Consider the following 19613-nt stretch of genomic DNA (forward strand, 5'->3'; position numbering starts at 1 on the left):
ATAATAACACTACCTCTGGCCTTGGTGAAATGAAATTTTGGGTTCCACAGGGGTCTGTGTTAGGCCCTTGGGCATAGTCTGTGGCATTATGGGATTGCCGTTCATTGCTATGCTGATGATACTCAATTGTACATGCCGATAACTGCTGGTAATCTTACCCATATAAAATCCTTAGAAGATTGCCTTGTATCTGTGAGAAGTTGGTTGTTTAGTAACTTCCTACTCTTAAATTCTGATAAGACTGAAATGATGGTTCTTGGTCCAGCCAGACATCGGCATCAATTTGACCAGCTGGCTCTTAGTTTGGGTTCATGTGTTATACATCATACAGACAAGGTGAGGAATCTTGGGGTACTTTTTGATCCTTCGTTGTCCTTTGACCTCCACATTAGAGATATTACGAGGACTGCCTTCTTCCATGTGCAAAACATAGCGAGAATTCGTCCCATGTTGTCTATGGCTGATGCTGAGACTTTGATACATGCATTTGTCTCTTCCAGATTGGATTATAGTAATGCCGCGTTCACAGCGGCCGCGATCAGACGCTACAAATTTGCGGGGGTTGCATGGCGACGGACGCTCCACCATTGTCCGTTGTGTCGCTCTGCTTTTGCTGTGAAAATTCGCCCCGGTGCATCATCAAATAGGAGGAGCTTCCATTCCGCTCGCCCGCTCCGGTTGTCAGTCAAGTTAACATGACGGACCTTGATCACACGGAGCGAGTTGTTGTGGAAAGCTGACAAATGTCATGAGACGTTCCCAATTCAGGGAGCATCACTATTTGCTGCAGGAGCTGCGTCTGGATGATGGCTGCTTTCAGTGGTCCTTCCGCCTCTGCAGGAACCAGTTTGAGGACCTCCTGTCCCATTCATGCGCGCACATGTAAACAATTAAAAAAAAAAAAAAAGAAACTCTGCTGCCTGCTGTGGGGCTGCTCCTCGCTCTTCCCCCAAAAAATCTGTCATAATTGTGTTTAGAAACCAGTCACCATTTGCTTTATTATACATCTGTGTAGTTAAAATAATCTCCACGGACGATTCGCTCACACGTGCACGTAAAATAAAAAGAAACTCTGCTCCCCCTGCTGTTGGGCTGCTGCTCGCTCCAAAAACTCTGTCAGAAATGTGAAATAAAGGACAAAAGAGACATAAGTCCTGCTCACAGGCTGCTACCAGATACAGGACATGTTCACATCTTCAGTCAAACTCCAGACATCTCCACGTCACTACATATTCAGTCCCTGACTGGTCATCGCGGCGCGATGAGACGATAAAGTTCAGATTTTTCAACTTGGGGAGGAGGGCAACGCGACGGGATGCGACGCAATATCGCACCACAAACACACCAATGGCTCAAAATTGCTTCACTCGCGTCACTTCATTCGCATCATCGCGTCGTGCTGCGTGACTTGGCGCCAAAACGCGCCGTTCCATAGGGATTACATGCCAACCTGTCGCTCACGTCGCGCCCGGTGTGAACGCAGCATTTTTTTTTTCCTGGTCTGCCGCAGTCCAGCATTAGGGGTCTTCAGTTAGTGCAGAATGCTGCTGCAAGACTTTTGACACAAAGTACAAAGTTCGACCACATTACACCCATTCTGGCGTCCCTTCATTGGCTTCCGGTTTCTGCCATATCGGATTTTAACCCTCTGGGGCCGACACCGTCGTATATGACGGCTAAGACCAAGCTTTACTAAATTATAAATAACTTTTGAATGATATGAGATAGAAACATACTTTTTTTTGCTTGCTGAAAAGTTAAGTCCGCGGACCTTTGAGCCAGCCATCGGCCATCTTTGTACTCTTCATAGAAGCTGTATGATGACGTGCGCAATGTGAGTGTCCAATCGGAATTGGTTCACCGTCACATGGTTTTCCAAAATCCAATCGTAGGGCAGATTTACCTCACGTGAAAAGCCAAAGATCGTTTTCAGGAGTGATATGTTACTAGTTGGCCCGTTTGAATAGCCCCCTGGGTGCTCCAATGAGTACATACTATTAGTACATACTCAGTGTGCCCTGCCCCATTATGCACAGAGATCAGTGAAAGCAGGAGCACACGGAGAGCCCCTGATGACAATCTTACGTGCTCAAACAGAGTGTGTAACTATCAGGATTGCTCCACTAGTTTGCATGTGAATGTTACTGCATAACTATGTTGCTTTCTCTGCGTAAAGCACTATTTACCATATCAATGGACAACAAAACGCATAGACCATTTTGTATATATTGTTCAAAATGTGCATTTGTGTTTATTGTTTGAACCTTTCTGTACAGTCTTTCACACAAGACCTCAAATTACCTTTATAATGTGTCGAAACAGTTGTTTATTATAGTTTACTATGTGTTTTGAATAAATGTGTGTGGAAAATTATTTTTCGCTTCATTTTTTTTCCTTGCCTATTTTTGATTGTAAACCTTTATTACACTTATAAAACACAACAAAAACATATACATTCTGAAAGCACAGGTTTCCTGAAAAAAAGAGACGTAAAACTTGATTGTGGGATGCAGGGAGAGCTGTTAACAGCAATAATAAAACATGTATACCAGGCGAGTGAACTGTCCAAAAAATGCCCTCAGACCCCAGAGGGTTAAAGTCCTGTTGCTGGTCTATAAAATTGTTCATGGACTGGCTCCTTCCTACCTGGTGGACTTGGTCAAGCCCTACATACCGCTGCAGCCCTTGCGTTCGCAGGGTGCAGGGCTTCTGTGTGTTCCAAGGGTGAATAACTCTGTGGGGTATAGAGCCTTCTCCTACTGTGGCCCTACTCTCTGGAACGATCTACCTGCAGCTATAAGGCAGTCTGAGACGGTGGAGACTTTTAAATCAAGACTGAAGACTCACTTTTTTAGACTGTCTTATTAATTTATTCTGTTTTTATGTTTGCCTTGTAATGTATTTTTATTGTACTGTGTTTTACCTTTTTATCGTGCCCCTTTTGACTTTAATTTACTCTGTTGTTATAAATTGTGTGTTACGTGAAGCGCCTTGGGGTGACTCTGTCGTAAGATGGCACTATATAAATTAATAAGTTGAAATTGAAATTTTATGATTTTGATCTTTTATTATGTTTTTAATCTTTTAATTCATTTTGTTCTGTTTTCTGAGTTGTGTTGTGTGAAGGACCTTGAGGTGACCTTGTTGTGAGGTGGTGCTATATAAATTAATAAATTTGATTTGAAATTTGATGTATGCACATCATTTAGTAGAGGGCACCTCAACTGTTCTAGATGAATATGACTCCAATGAACAACTTGGGATATGTGCCAAAATCTCTCTACGGGATGAACAGCCTGAAAAGTCTGCGTGTGTCTGTGTGTGACAGGCAGCAGCACCGCCTGCCTCGTGGTGTTGGACCGGCAGAATCACCAGCTGCACACGGCCAATTTAGGTGACTCTGGTTTCCTGGTGGTTCGGGGAGGGGAGGTGGTCCATCGCTCTGACGAACAGCAGCACTATTTCAACACGCCATTCCAACTGTCTATCGCACCGCCAGGAGCCGAGGGGGCCGTCCTTAGTGACAGGTAAGACACAATCTAGAGCAGCTGGATTTCCTTAGAACCCTTTCATAACGGGGGCGTATGTGTGCAGAAGGCTGCAGAAACCTCCACACCAGACTTTGCACCAGTCCTCTGCTGTAGTGCAGCCGTAGCCACTGTGCCTCGTTGCCGCAGCATGGCAGCCATCAGATTATCAGCTCGAGGACAGATGATGGAAGTTTGCCAAGCTTTCGCTCTTACCTGGGTCAAAGTGTGTGTGAGCTGACAGGCGAACTGAGGACAGCTGGTCCTGGATCAGCAGACCCAGCTGCTGTGTCACAGAGTCAGTCTGGAACTGGACAGATTCCTTTAAGCCTGTTCAGTGTTTCTGAAAAACTGACAAAAAGATAAATCCTAACTGAATAATCCATGTGGGTTTTCCCCCCTGTGGATAACTGATCTGAAGACGGTGTAAACACCAGACCCACGATCAGCTCCAGTAGTTGATGTGGTTGTATTATAGTTGTTGTTTGCTGCTGCTGTTGTTTTTTTGTTTGCTTTTAATTTATATTAGATTTGATCTGATTAGCCTGTAGTTTTATATAGAGTGCAACAGCATCATGCTCAAAATACTAATAAGTGAGTGATAAGCCACCGAAAACCAGTGAATGTAAGGGCTGGAACAGAAGTACGCCAGCAACATTCCTGTTCAGAAAATAATCACAGCAGCTGACTCTTGGAATGTCGGCACCATTAAAGCTGGAGATAATTATTTAAAGATGTTTTTTGTTACTTGCTGTAACACACAAACTGGTGTCACTGGTCTCAGGAAAAACAGCACTCAAAGTATTTAGCATACTCTCTAATTAGCATGCTAGTGTTAAAGGTGTATATTTGAACATCTGTGGAGAGATCTGAAAATGGCTGTGCACCGACGCTCCCCTTCCAACCTGATGGAGCTTGAGAGGTGCTGCAAAGAGGAATGGACAAAACTGCCCAAAGATAGGTGCACCAAGCTTGTGGCATCATATTCAAGAAGACTTGAGGCTGTAATTACTGCCAAAGGTGCATCAACAAAGTATTGAGCAAAGGGTATGAATAGTTGTGTACATGTGATTTCTTATTTTTTGTTTTTAATAGATTTGCAGAATATATATTTTTCATGTTGTCATTATGGGGTGTTGTGAGTAGAATTTTGCGGGGGAAAATGAGTGAATGTCCTTGAGTGGCCCAGCCAGAGCTTTGAAATAAGGCTGTCACATAACAAAATCTGGAAAAAATGAAGTGCCATGAATATTTTCTGGATGCACTGTATTTATTCTCCACTGAAAAGGCAAATGTTTCATCACATCGATGATAGAAGATTGCAAATCCTTCATTTGAATACTAGGGAACAAAATTATTTTTGTGATGAAAATTCATTGACTTAAAGCCATTAGAGCTTAAGAAGAACAGAAGTCCTATAAAGGCTCTGAAACACATGGCTATTGGTTCCTATCTCAGGAGTCCATAGCTTGAGGAGAATGAGAGTTTGAGTACTCCTGGATAGGACGCCAGTCAGTCACAGGTACTTAAAGCTGGTGCCCATTTACAGCTGGGTGGACTGCGCGGGTGAAGGGTCTTGCCCCAAGGACACAGGCTGGCAGTAGCCCAGCTCTGGATCCCATGTAGCTACGTGCTGTACAGGTAGTTGTAGTACAGCACGTAATTAGGCAATCGGTTGTTGAACTCAAGACTGTTTAAAAACGTGTGTGGAAATGTCAGGCTGGGTTTACAAGTTAAAGATAATTGCACTAAGTCAGCAAATCATTTTGAGAAGCACTTTAAAGCACTGTAAATTACGAGTTGGCTTTTTTTTTTTCCTTTGCGTGAGAATTGCTGAAGACAAGCATATATTCAGGTTTGCATGAAATTTGGTGTCATACTGCAGTTTTGGTGATTGATACGAGGACCTGATTATCTTTTTCTGGTGCCTAGTATGACGCGCGTTTTTGTCCGAACAGTTGTCTTCTGTGACGTCCTCTTTCCGTGGTGATTTGAATTGATGCCACAGCTGTACTTATTGGCCAAAATCTGTTGGCCAATCAAACTGCACAAATTATCGAACGCTATAAAATGCTACATAGTCCTCCAATCCCCTCAATTGTAGCAGGACACCAGTCTTATGCAAACTCGTGTATACGCGGATTTGTTGGGAATTCTCATGCCTCCCTTGGAGGACTGGGAAGATACAGTTATCTAGACATGATGAAAAGTTAAATATGAACCCTTCTGGAGTCTGTATGTCATATTTACAGAAAAAATGCACATCACATTTTAATCAGTCTTCCATTATTTTTATGTCTGTTTGAAAAAGGGGTCACATAGTGTAATACTCAGATGATGTCTACAAGTCATTGTGCCCTCTGCTGAATGAAAATGTTATTGCATGTCCCCATCATTTCAACCAGCAATTTAATTAGAATTATATTGATTCTGGACATTAAAAATTAATTATCATATCGTAAAGTTAAATACTGCAATATCTTGAGTATCAGTATTTTTATTTAGTTTTACTACCCCAAGTGTAGCTTCATGGCGTCAGCATAAATACAAGGCCAGTAGAAACAAGACGACGACTGGGTTGGCTGGAACAATAACAAAACAAAAATGGCATAAATGTCTGAGCAGAGGGTTTGAGCTTATTGTGCTTATTATATTGTGTCTGAAGAAGTGATGCAAGATATTCTCTTGATGCTCAGATTTGACGCGGTTCCCTTCCTGGTGGCTCAGTTTGCAGATGGTTTTAGAGCTGCTGCTGGTTAGTGAGTGTGCAGCGAGGTAATGCTGCCTTCCATGAGATGAAATTCACACCAGCAGACTTGAATCTGTGTATTTGTGGCATCGGTCGTCATTAAGGACCTAAGTGACTTTTCCACCGTGTGATGGATCCTTGGACTTATTCCCATTCAGCAAATGTGATTTAGAAGTCTGTAATTAGCGGCCAAGTTGTGCAACTGATGAAGTATCAGAACAACGTGAGAGCCTCTCTTCCTTGTCCACGATCATGTAGTAATCTGTTGTGATCACTTACTGCTGCTTGACTGTGGGTTAGAGATCCAGTATAATGCAGTTAGATCAGAGAGGATGGATATGATGCACCCAAATGTATTAAATGTATTATTGTTTTTACCATTAAAAAAAAAAGGTAAACTTTCATCTGGTGCAGCAAATAAATGGTTACTTTGTGGATGGACCAGTTGTCTGCCTTGGTGGTTGCCATCCAGCACCTGGGGTGGTTTTGTGGTGCAGTGGATGTGGAGATGCATGACACCAGCACATGCTCCCAGACCTGACCTCTGTATGTCAAAGAAACAAGGCTGTTTAGGTTATTTTTATAGCATTCATTAATTTGGAATAGTCTAGAAAATAGAGATGAGCTTGGATTCAAGTGTGGGAGCTGATAGGGAAATGTGCCTATTAAAGGAACTACCTGAAGCTACAGAGCAAAATTTGGCTAAATAACACACACCCAACCCAAAACAGTCTGGCTTTAGAGTGACAGACGTAGAGGTTTTATAGGCAAATGACAATATGATTGTCTACAACCCCAATTCCAGTGAAGTTGGGATGTTGTGTGAAATGTAAATAAAAATGGAATACAGTATTTGCAAATCCTCTTCAGCCTACATTCAACTGAATACACCACAAAGACAAGATATTTAATGTTCAAACTGATACTTTTTTGTTTTTATGCAAATATTTGCTAATTTTGAAATGGATGCCTGCAACACATTTCAAAAAAAGCTGGGACAGGTGCAACAAAAGACTGGGAAAGTTGATAAATGCTCAAAGAACACCTGTTTGGAACATTCCACAGGTGAACAGGTGAGTGTCATGATTGGGTATAAAAGGAGCAGCCCCAAAAAGGCTCAGTCGTTCACAAAGATGGGGCGGGGATCACCACTTTGTGAACAACTGCATGAAAAAATAGTCCAACAGTTTTGTGGTGTAGTCGATTGAATATAGGTTGAAGAGGATTTGGAGATCATTGTATTCTGTTTTTATTTACATTTTACACAACGTCCCAACAACAGTGGAACTAGGGTTGTACTTCCATTCGTGACTAAAGCTTGGAGTGGGAAGCAGGTTCATTTGTACACACACAACTTTATAACTGTGGGAATGAGAATAGATACAGTTGTGCTCAAACGTTTACATACCCTGACAGAATATTTTGCTTTTTTGGCCATTTTTAAGAGAATGTGAATGACAACACACATTTTTTTTTTCACTCATGGTTAGTGGTTGGGTGAATCCATTTATTGTCAAACAGCTGTGTTTCCTGTTTTTAAATCAAAATGACAAGAGAACTACCCAAATGACCCTGATCGAAAGTTTACATACCCCTGTTCTTAATACTGTGCATTGCCCCTTTAACATCAGTGACAGCTTGGAGTCTTTTGTGGTAGTTTGTGAACGAGGCTGTCTGATGGTAAAGCTGCCACTGAATATGTTTCAGACTTTATTTACATCAGTTACAAAGAAATACAAACAGTATGGCACTCTATGGTAAATCTGCATGGTGTAGACAGTTCTCAAAAACTGAGTGACTGTGCAAGAAGTAGAAGAGTGAGGAAAGACACCCAGACAACCCAGGAGACGTTATAGGCTTATGTGGCTGTGATTGGAGAAATTATGCACAGTGCAAGCTTTGTATTTTGTATCACCAGTTATCCATCTTCATGATGAAGTGGTATAGAGGGGGATTTTCTTAAAAAGAAGACCTGAAAGTTTATCTACAAATTGCCAGAAGGTGCATCTGAGATGCAAGCCTGGATTTCATCTGTTTTGGTGAAAGAAAATCCTTCTCTGCTCTACTCCACTATGAAGCTAGTAGTGATGCAAAATGCAAAGCTTGCACTGTGCACAATTTCTCCAATCACAGCCACATACGTCCATAACTTCTCCTGGGTTGTCTGGGTGTCTTGGTGGCTTTCCTCACTCTTCTACTTCTTGCACAGTCACTCAGTTTTTGAGAACTGTCTACTCCATGCAGATTTACCATAGAGTGTCATACTGTTTGTATTTCTTTGTAATTGATGTAAATAAAGTATTCAGTGGCAGCTTTACCATCAGAGAGCCTCGTCCACAATGACCACAAAAGACTCCAAGCTGTCATTGATGTTAAAGGGGCAACACATGGTATGAAGAACAGGGGATGTAAACTTTTGATCAGGGTCATTTAGGTAGTTCTCTTATTTTGATTTAAAAAGAGGAAATACAGTTGTTGAACAATAAATGGCTTCACCCAACCACTAACCATGAGTGGGGGAAAAAAAAAAATTTGTGTTGTCATTCACATTCTCTTAAAAATGGCCAAAAAAGCAAAAATTCTGCCAGGGTATGTAAACTTTTGAGCACAGCTGTACTTCCCTCTTTGTGCTCTTGCTTGAGGCTCTTGGACTCTGTTTGCCAGAGTAAAGTTTGGATCAGATTGAAGGGAGTGGACTCATGATGTCTTTGAGGAATTTAAAAAAAAAAAATACCATAGCATTAATATTCATCAGCTGTTCATATTTTTATATTTGTCTATTTAAGATACAAGTAATTTTGCTTTTGCATGTGTTGACACACTTGTGAAACTGATACTGCAAGATCAAGATACGTTAACGTAACTGATAACTACAGTGTAGGCAGTGATTAGGAAGGAGAGGCACACAAATAAAGGGTGCGTTATCTTTTGGGAGTCACTACAGTACGTCCCGAAAGTATTCACAGTGCTTCACTTTTTCCACTTTTTCTTATGTTACAGCCTTCTTTCAAGGCTCTGGCTGGGCCACTCAAGGACATTCACAGAGTTGTCCTGAAGCCACTCCTTTGATATCTTGGCTGTGTGTTTTGGGTCATTGTCCTGCTGAAAGATGAACCGTCACCCCAGTCTGAGGTCAAAAACGCTCTGGAGCAGGTTTTCATCCAGGATGTCTCTGTACATTTCTGCATTCATCTTTACCTCAATCCTGACTAGTCTCCCAGTTCGGGAAGAGTCCTGGTGGATCTGAACGTCTTCCATTTACAGATGATGGAGGCCACTGTGCTCATTGGGACCTTCAAAGCAGCAGAAATGTTTCTGTTCCCTTCCTCAGATTTGCGCCTTGAGACAATCCTGTCTGAGGTCTACAAACAATTCCTTTAACTTCATGCTTGGTTTGTGCTCTGACTGTCAACTGTGGGACCTTATATGTAGACAGGTGTGTGTCTTTCCAAATCATGTCCAGTCAACTGAATTGACCTCAGGTGAACATCAAGGATGATGAGTGGAAGCGGGATGCACCTGAGCTCAGTTTTTGAGCTTCATGGCAAAGGCTGTGAATACTTATGTACATGTGATTTTTTTCTTTTTTGTAAATTTGCAGAAATGAATTTCATCCATTTTGGAATAAAGGTGTAACATAACAAAATGTGTAAAAAGTGAAGCGCTGTGAATACTTTCTGGATGCACGGTAGCCCTCAGTAGGACTGAATGGTTAAATGTTGATATTTAAGTCACATACCCTTCATGTGGTATAGTTGTTACAAACTGAGTGTTGATATATTTACATGAATCTGAACATTACGCACCAAAAGTACCTCCTGTTCATATCTGAGATGTGCAGAATGACTAATAATTGCACAAAGGGGTAATGTAGTAATGCTCATGAGGAAACAGATGTGCTCTGATGCAGTTCTGTGTCTGCTGTTTGTTTTCTGACTGTTTGCAGCCCCGACGTTGCAGACAGTTCTTCCTTTGACGTCCAGCTCGGGGACATCATTCTCACCGCCACAGATGGCCTGTTCGACAACATGCCCGACTACATGATCCTGCAAGAGCTGAAGAAACTCAAGGCAAGTCGGCATGAGGCCTGAAGCGCCGTGCAGGTGGAGTATAAAGTGGAATTAGAAATCAATGTGGAACACAAAGGTCACGCCTGCTGTGTTCTATTCCTCAGAATGCAAACTATGAAAGCGTCCAGCAGACTGCGCACAGCATTGCAGAGCAGGCTCACGTCCTGGCATACGACCCCAACTACATGTCGCCGTTTGCACAGTTTGCTTGTGCCAATGGACTGAATGTAAGAGGTACGACTCTACTGAAAAAGAAAACCAAACTCACTCTGTGGTGCTTGGAAAAACGACATGCCAAACGTGACCCTTCAAATCCCAACAGCAGCCGTCGGTATGGAGTAAGAGTCCGAGCTTACGTTTAACTCTGAATATGGGGGAGGTGCTGGTCTAGTGGTTAAGGCGTTGAGCTTGAGACCACGGGATCCTCGTTCAAATCCCAGACTGACTGGAAAATCACTAAGGGCTCTTGGCCAAGGTCCTTAATCCCCTAGTTGCTCCCGGTGTGTAGTGAGCACCTTGTATGGCAGCACTGACATTGGGGTGAATGTGAGGCATTATTGTAAAGTGCTTTGAGCGTCTGATGCAGATGGAAAAGTGCTATATAAATGCAGTCCATTTACTAGTTAATATGGAAGCTGCTAAGTTTGTGTCTTCTTGTTGGATTCCCAGCAGGATTACTCAAAAACTCAGTTAATTTTCATGAAACATGATTGGGGGGGGTGCTGTTGGTGTAAAATCATCCAAATGAGCAATAACGGGAAAATAAGTCATCAGTTTAAAGCGGCTCTCAAACCCAAGCGAGTTTTCCAGAGTAGCTGTTTTGCACAGCTATTATATAACACGTGAAAAACACAGCGCAGCAAGGCTCGCACAAGACAGGGGAAGTCTGTTAAACTGTTTTTAACATGTTGAAAATTTTCAGTACAGGTTGAACTTTGAAACTATTTCACCCAGAGGCCAAGTTACCCCGAGCTACTTTATGTCAGCTATGACTTAAGATGAGTTAGTTCAGAGTTTAATTGAGTTACCAAACATTTTGATCATGTTCAAAACGGTAAGAATTTAACTGACTCTTCCCAACTTGTGTCGAGAAGCGTGCAGTTTCCCGAAAGTTACAGAAAACTTGTGCCGAATCAGCTAACATGTGGCGAGTTGTAACTCGGCAGAATACGGCACCAAATTTGACCAGGCATGACTGTTTGTTTATTAATACAAGTAATTAAAATTTCACATATACAGTAATTGAGATGGTTCAACTGGATGCACCCTATTGTTACATGGGAAACAAGGTACCAGTAGATTCAGTAGATTCTCACAAATCCACCAAGACCAAGCATTCATGATATGCACACTCTTAAGGCTATGAAATTGGGCTGTTGGTAAAAAAAAAAAAAAAGTAGAAAAGGGGGTGTTCACAATAATAGTAGCATCTGCTATTGACGCTACAAACTCAAAACTATTAGGTTCAAATTGCTTTTTTAGCAATCCTGTGAATCACTAAACTAGTATTTAGTTGTATAACCACAGTTTTTCATGATTTCTTCACATCTGCGAGGCATTAATTTTGTTGGTTTGGAACCAAGATTTTGCTTGTTTACTAGTGTGCTTGGGGTCATTGTCTTGTTGAAACACCCATTTCAAGGGCATGTCCTCTTCAGCATAAGGCAGCATGACCTCTTCAAGTACGAGAATTTTGACATATCCAAACTGATCCACAATACCTGGTATGCGATATATAGGCCCAACACCATAGTAGGAGAAACATGCCCATATCATGATGCTTGCACCACCATGCTTCACTGTCTTCACTGTGAACTGTGGCTTGAATTCAGAGATTGGGGGTCGTCTCACAAGCTGTCTGCGGCCCTTGGACCCAAAAAGAACAATTTTACTCTCATCAGTCCACAAAATATTCCTCCATTTCTCTTTAGGCCAGTTGATGTGTTCTTTGGCAAATTGTAACCTCTTCTGCACGTCTTTTATTTAACAGAGGGACTTTGCGGGGGATTCTTGCAAATAAATTAGCTTCACACAGGCGTCTTCTAACTGTCACAGCACTTACAGGTAACTCCAGACTGTCTTTGATCATCCTGGAGCTGATCAATGGGTGAGCCTTTGCCATTCTGGTTATTCTTCTATCCATTTTGATGGTTGTTTTCCATTTTCTTCCACGTGTCTTTTTTTTTTTTTTTGTCCATTTTAAAGCATTGGAGATCATTATAGATGAACAGCCTATAATTTTTTGCACCTGTGTATAAGTTTTCCCCTCTCCAATCAACTTTTTATTCAAACTACGCTGTTCTTCTGAACAGTGTCTTGAACGTCCCATTTTCCTCAGGCTTTCAAAGAGAAAAGCGTGTTCAACAGGTGCTGGCTTCATCCTTAAATAGGGGACACCTGATTCACACCTGTTTGTTCCACAAAATTGACGAACTCACTGACTGAATGCCACACTACTATTATTGTGAACACCCCCTTTTCTACTTTTTTTTTTTTTTTACTAATAGCCCAATTTCATAGCCTTAAGAGTGTACATATCATGAATGCTTGGTCTTGTTGGATTTGTGAGAATCTACTGGTACCTTGTTTCCCATGTAACAATAAGAAATATACTCAAAATCTGGATTAATCTTTTTAGTCACATAGCACTACTATTATTCTGAACACTACTGTATGTAAATGGTGTTGTAAACAAATGCTTTTATTTTGAAGGAGGAACTGATGACTTTGCATGAGCAGCAAAACTTTTTTTAAATGTACAGAAATTCTTATTTAAAAATTGGATGCAATTTTCCTGTAATCCAGGAGCAAAGTTCTGCATGGAATAAAAATAATGTGGGAATGGTTCATTTTCCTGACTGTGCTAATTCTTTCTTAATTTTTTAAATATCAAATTAAGCTTTTAAAAGCTGAAGTTTAAATTTAGTTTTTAACTTGGCAGCAGCTCAGACACGCTGGATTCGAACTGCAACCGAGAGACGCCAACAGCAGCTTTTGCTCACGTCACATTGTCATTAAAGCTCCCGGTTACTGGCTGTTCAGAAATGGTGTTTTAACGATGCTGTTAATTACTGCTGGACTAACTGGATGCTGTGCTCACTGTCTGCAGGGGGAAAACCTGATGATATCACGGTGCTGCTGTCCATCGTAGCAGAATACACAGACTGAAGTCTCTGCTGGGATTCCTGCTGGTCAGGATGAAGGACTGAGGTTGCACGCTGTGCTCTGGTGACCGTCATCCTTCTAAAAAACAAAAGAAAAAAACTCCCACACACCCAACTGGTCATGCGTAATGATCTGCAGACTTGCAGCCAGACTCGTCTGAACCCGCTGTGGCCATGTTGGAGGTGTTCCATCGGTCACTGGATAATCCCAGTGCCGGGGTTAAACCGTCTTTGGGCACGTTGGTGATGAGGATCCTAGCTGATTAGGATAAGTTGTCTTTCTATAATTGGTGGCGTTGGCAGGGAGGAGGTGACCTCTCACGATGGGGTCGGGAGTAGGCAGACGCTAGCCGTCGGGCCGTTAAGCGGCTCCACGCTGGGCTGCTGGAAGGAAAAGATCAGCTCAATCAAGAAGGGAAACGCACAAACCGGCCTGAATAATAAGAGCGCCTTGTGCAACAGGATGTTAAGGGCTTTCAGGTGATACAGCTGCGGGTTCGGAAAAATAAAACTGTCAGAGGGTTTGAAGCATTTATTTGTGTTCTGAATACATGTATGAATTAGAAGAACAGGCTACACACACACACACAGTGCAAACTGAGACGGTGCACATGAAGCGTCTGGTCTGAGGACACACACTGGTGGTACGACCGGGAGTCAAACCCAGTCCAACTTATTATCCCGCCGGTCAATGACTGGGGTTGCTAAAATAAAATGTATTTATACTTTGAAGTAGAACCAGTCGAAGTTGCTGTCTAGATGATTTTGTTTGTTTTTTGCAGTACTACAGTTGTCCACTTGGGAAAACTGGGTTCTGTATCCTGTTCTCTTATTGGATCTGTGGCTTAAAATACTTTTGTGTCCTGTTCTGGGTCGTTTTGTAAAATGTTGTCTTTAAGACATCTGTCCTCTTTTTTTTTTTTTTTTTTTTTTTTTTTTTTTTTTTTTGTGGTGTTTCCCGGATTGCTGGGTAAAATGATGAAGAGCGGCAGCTGCCTTTCTAACTGTAACTCACAATATCCACAAATTTCTTTGTGGTGGTTCTGTGATTTTTCTACCGGCCCTTTAAGCTCACAGCTGCTGTTGAAGTTGTGTGTGTCTGTGTGTGTGTGCGTGCGTCTGTCTGTCTGTCCGTCCATTTGTCCACGTCCACTGGGCTGAGTTGGTTGTGCAGCCTTAAACGCACAAAGCTTATATGAATATTAATAAAAAAATTAAAAAAAAGCAGTTCACCAGACCAGTGGAAGTTGGTCTGGTGACCAAATGTGGTTTTCTTGAGTGGAGCCTGTCGATTTTTGGACTGATTATCTGAGCTTGTTTGCTTATCAGATCCAACGGCACATTTTGTCAAGTCGCTGCATGTTTTCATCAGGTCACCAGATTTGCACTCGGCGACTTCTCACCTTCAGTTAAAACCGTTTGTAGTGATCTGCTGATGTTCTCCTGCAGCGCTGATGTGCCTTGTGTCCTTGTTGATACGGGGGCAGAAGTGTACACACATGCTTAAACCCAGAGCGCGTGCACGTCAGACTGTTACCTAGCCATAAGAGTCAAACGGCTTTCCCATCATGCCCTACTGTCTTAATGCCAGGGGCCACAAAATATGCCCAAGTACAGAGGAAACGTAAGGAAATTTAAGTTTTTGTCGATGAAACGTTTGCACAGCGCTGTATATACGCAGTATCTCCTGCTGCCAAACACGTTTCTAAATCTTCATGCACGAGCCTGACTGGCACTCCCCATTAACCATATATGGATGCAGAAACGCCCCCTCCATAATCGCCGCTAGAAACGCAGAGGTCAGTCTGAATCGACCTCCTGCCGCGACGCACATCATCCTGCAACCGTGAGAAAGTAAATAATGTAAGTTAAAATTACAACATGTGACGTAACTATGAACGGCAACTCAGACGATTAAAGCAGTTCGTAATTAGGAGAAATGTCTTATAAATGATTAGAAAAGTGCTTTCTAATTTTAGCTTGCTGTCACCGAATTATGACTTAATACATTTTAATTATGACAGGGCACCTTTTTTTTTTTTGTTTGATTTTTTACAAAGTTTTAACGTTTCACCACAGTAAGTTTAACAAGATTTTCGGTACAATAACGTGAAACATACTGCACTTATTAAAGTAAAAATCTTGATTAAAAACAAAATGTTGTAAACAAATACACAATGAAATTGGCTAACAATCATGCTGCATAGTAGTTATAGCCAGGTCCAAAAGTATTTGGGCAGTGACAATTTTTGTGGTTTTTGCCTCTGTACAGTCACCATATACACATCCACTTGGCCCATGAAATGGCTCATCAGTTACTTGTTCAATGGCCTGCAAAATAGTGATTTTTCGTTAAACCCCTAAAATCTAAAAATCTACAAGAACACTTTGGGTCATTGTAACGCCACTGTGTTGGTGTACAGAGGCAGTATTCCCCAAAATAGTTCCTGTCCAAATCCATAGCTGTTGGTCTTATCACATCAACCCCGGATCTCTGTGGGCACTCTGGTGTACTGCTAGTATTAAGTATTTGTGTGGTGTGGCCATTACCGCCATGTTTATGAATAGCAAGGGAGTTTTGTTGGTACTTTGTGTTTTTGTTTGTTTTTTTGGTCCCTTGATTATCCATCTGGCTGCAAATAATTTTCCACCTGGAATCTGCATTCAATCACAATCTTAGTCATGAAGCCATCCATTACTTAACAAATAAAACTGTTGACAAATGTTTACAACCACTACCTTTTTCTCCACTCAATCTGTTCAAACAGTGGCATTGTATAAAAATGGCAGACATTTGAGTTTTAAGTGTTACAGTAAAGACAATCCAAGCAGCCTTAATATTACAACCCCTGGCAATAATTATGGAATCACCGGCCTCGGAGGATGTTCATTCAGTTGTTTAATTTTGTAGAAAAAAAGCAGATCACAGACATGACACAAAACTAAAGTCATTTCAAATGGCAACTTTCTGGCTTTAAGAAACACTATAAGAAATCAGGAAAAAAAATAATGGCAGTCAGTAACGGTTACTTTTTTAGACCAAGCAGAGGAAAAAAATATGGAATCACTCAATTCTGAGGAAAAAATTATGGAATCACCCTGTAAATTTTCATCCCCAAAACTAACACCTGCATCAAATCAGATCTGCTCGTTAGTCTGCATCTAAAAAGGAGTGATCACACCTTGGAGAGCTGTTGCACCAAGTGGAATGACATGAATCATGGCTCCAACATGAGAGATGTCAACTGAAACAAAGGAGAGGATTAAACTCTTAAAAGAGGGTAAATCATCATGCAATGTTGCAAAAGATGTTGGTTGTTCACAGTCAGCTGTGTCTAAACTCTGGACCAAATACAAACAACATGGGAAGGTTGTTAAAGGCAAACATACTGGTAGACCAAGGAAGACATCAAAGCATCAAGAAGAAAACTTAAAGCAATATGTCTCAAAAATCGAAAATGCACAACAAAACAAATGAGGAACGAAGGGGAGGAAACTGGAGTCAACGTCTGTGACCGAACTGTAAGAAACCGCCTAAAGGAAATGGGATTTACATACAGAAAAGCTAAACGAAAGCCATCATTAACACCTAAACAGAAAAAAACAAAGTTAGAATGGGCTAAGGAAAAGCAATCGTGGACTGTGGATGACTGGATGAAAGTCATATTCAGTGATGAATCTCGAATCTGCATTGGGCAAGGTGATGATGCTGGAACTTTTGTTTGGTGCCGTTCCAATGAGATTTATAAAGATGACTGCCCGAAGAGAACATGTAAATTTCCACAGTCATTGATGATATGGGGCTGCATGTCAGGTAAATGCACTGGGGAGATGGCTGTCATTACATCATCAATAAATGCACAAATTTACGTTGATATTTTGGACGCTTTTCTTATTCCATCAACTGAAAGGATGTTTGGGGATGATGAAATCATTTTTCAAGATGATAATGCATCTTGCCATAGAGCAAAAACTGTGAAAACATTCCTTGCAAAAAGACACATAGGGTCAAAAAATAGTCCAGATCTTAATCCAAGTGAAAATCTTTGGTGGAAGTTGAAGAAAATCATCCATGACAAGGCTCCAACCTGCAAAGCTGATCTGGCAACAGCAATCAGAGAAAGTTGGAGCCAGATTGATGAAGAGTACTGTTTGTCACTCATTAAGTCCATGCCTCAGAGACTGCAAGCTGTTATAAAAGCCAGAGGTGGTGCAACAAAATACTAGTGATGTGTTGGAGCGTTCTTTTGTTTTTCATGATTCCATAATTTTTCCTCAGAATTGAGTGATTCCATATTTTTTCCCTCTGCTTGGTCTAAAAAAGTAACCGTTACTGACTATCACAATTTTTTTTTCCTGATTTCTTATAGTGTTTCTTAAAGCCAGAAAGTTGCCATTTGAAATGACTTTAGTTTTGTGTCATGTCTGTGATCTGCTTTTTTTTTTCTACAAAATTAAACAACTGAATGAACATCCTCTGAGGCCGGTGATTCCATAATTTTTTGCCAGGGGTTGTAGAAAGCAACCACACACACACACACACAGACGTTCCTATTATTGTGGCACTTGGACTCCTGACTCTTACCCCTCAGATGTCTTATTTCTCTTCCAAACAAACTTTTTGTTACAAACACGACTGCATGTGTCTGTATATATTTTGGGTGTACAGTTCAATCTGTTTAAAAATGTTTTCAAATCTGTAGAATAGCTAAATAAAGTGTGTAGTATTTATTATGCTGGTGTCATTTATTATAAAGCTGAAATGACTACTGTAGGAAGCTCCAAAGAAATTCCACATTTAAGCCATTATAAACCCGTTTTTAGGCTTAACTTTTTGATCTGCACTGGTTGTATGTGGTTCCAATCAAATGGTAAAAAAAAACACAAAAAAAACAAAACTGAGTTTGGCTAATTTGGTGTCAACATCTATAACCACATTTTAAAGTTAGTAGCCAGATGTTAGTTGTTTTTGAACTGGCTTTGAATAGTTCTACACTGAGACATCTAAATAGGTTTAGGGCTGTTGCATCAACAAAACTGGTAATTTAAAGTAGTCTCTAAAAAAAACCAAAAACTATTTGGTGCTCAGTTCTTGCCAAAACTATTATAAATGTATTAATGTAGATGTCCACCAGGTGGAGATATACCTCAATTTCAAGAACTTTGACTATAGGCTGCTGTGGGACACCGATGACGTCCAACCTGTTGCTTATACAACCCCTGGCAAAATTATGGAATCACCGGCCTCGGACGATGTTCATTCAGTTGTTTAATTTTGTAGAAAAAAAGCAGATCACAGACATGACACTAAACTAAAGTAATTTCAAATGGCAACTTTCTGGCTTTAAGAAACACTATAAGAAATCAGGAAAAAAAAATTGTGGCAATCAGTAATGGTTACTTTTTTAGACCAAGCAGAGGGAAAAAAAATATGGAATCACTCAATTCTGAGGAAAAAATTATGGAATCATGAAAAACAAAAGAACGCTCCAACACATCACTAGTATTTTGTTGCACCACCTCTGGCTTTTATAACAGCTTGCAGTCTCTGAGGCATGGACTTAATGAGTGACAAACAGTACTCTTCATCAATCTGGCTCCAACTTTCTCTGATTGCTGTTGCCAGATCAGCTTTGCAGGTTGGAGCCTTGTCATGGACCATTTTCTTCAACTTCCAAAGATTTTCAATTGGATTAAGATCCGGACTATTTGCAGGCCATGACATTGACCCTATGTGTCTTTTTGCAAGGAATGTTTTCACAGTTTTTGCTCTATGGCAAGATGCATTATCATCTTGAAAAATGATTTCATCATTCCCAAACATCCTCTCAATTGATGGGATAAGAAAAGTGTCCAAAATATCAACGTAAACTTGTGCATTTATTGATGATGTAATGACAGCCATCTCCCCAGTGCCTTTACCTGACATGCAGCCCCATATCATCAATGACGGTGGAAATTTACATGTTCTCTTCAGGCAGTCATCTTTATAAAGCTCATTGGAATGGCACCAAACAAAAGTTCCAGCATCATCACCTTGCCCAATGCAGATTCGAGATTCATTGCTGAATATGACTTTCATCCAGTCATCCACAGTCCACGA

At 41.0% G+C, this 19613-nt stretch overlaps 1 protein-coding gene across 1 annotated transcript in view; it reads left to right on the plus strand.

The window, feature by feature from the left end:
• Nucleotides 1–13590, plus strand: part of pptc7a (protein phosphatase targeting COQ7 a) — a 37517-nt gene extending 23927 nt beyond the window's left edge. The window contains exons 3-6 of the mRNA XM_034171273.1: nt 3329–3527; nt 10223–10346; nt 10451–10580; nt 13456–13590. Coding sequence (XP_034027164.1) covers nt 3329–3527; nt 10223–10346; nt 10451–10580; nt 13456–13514 — 512 coding nt within the window. The 3' untranslated portion in view covers nt 13515–13590. The remainder of the gene's footprint in view (nt 1–3328; nt 3528–10222; nt 10347–10450; nt 10581–13455) is intronic.
• The last annotated feature ends 6023 nt before the right edge of the window (nt 13591–19613 follow it).

This window comes from Thalassophryne amazonica, chromosome 5, assembly GCF_902500255.1.
Source record: "Thalassophryne amazonica chromosome 5, fThaAma1.1, whole genome shotgun sequence".
Lineage (NCBI taxonomy): Eukaryota > Metazoa > Chordata > Actinopteri > Batrachoidiformes > Batrachoididae > Thalassophryne > Thalassophryne amazonica.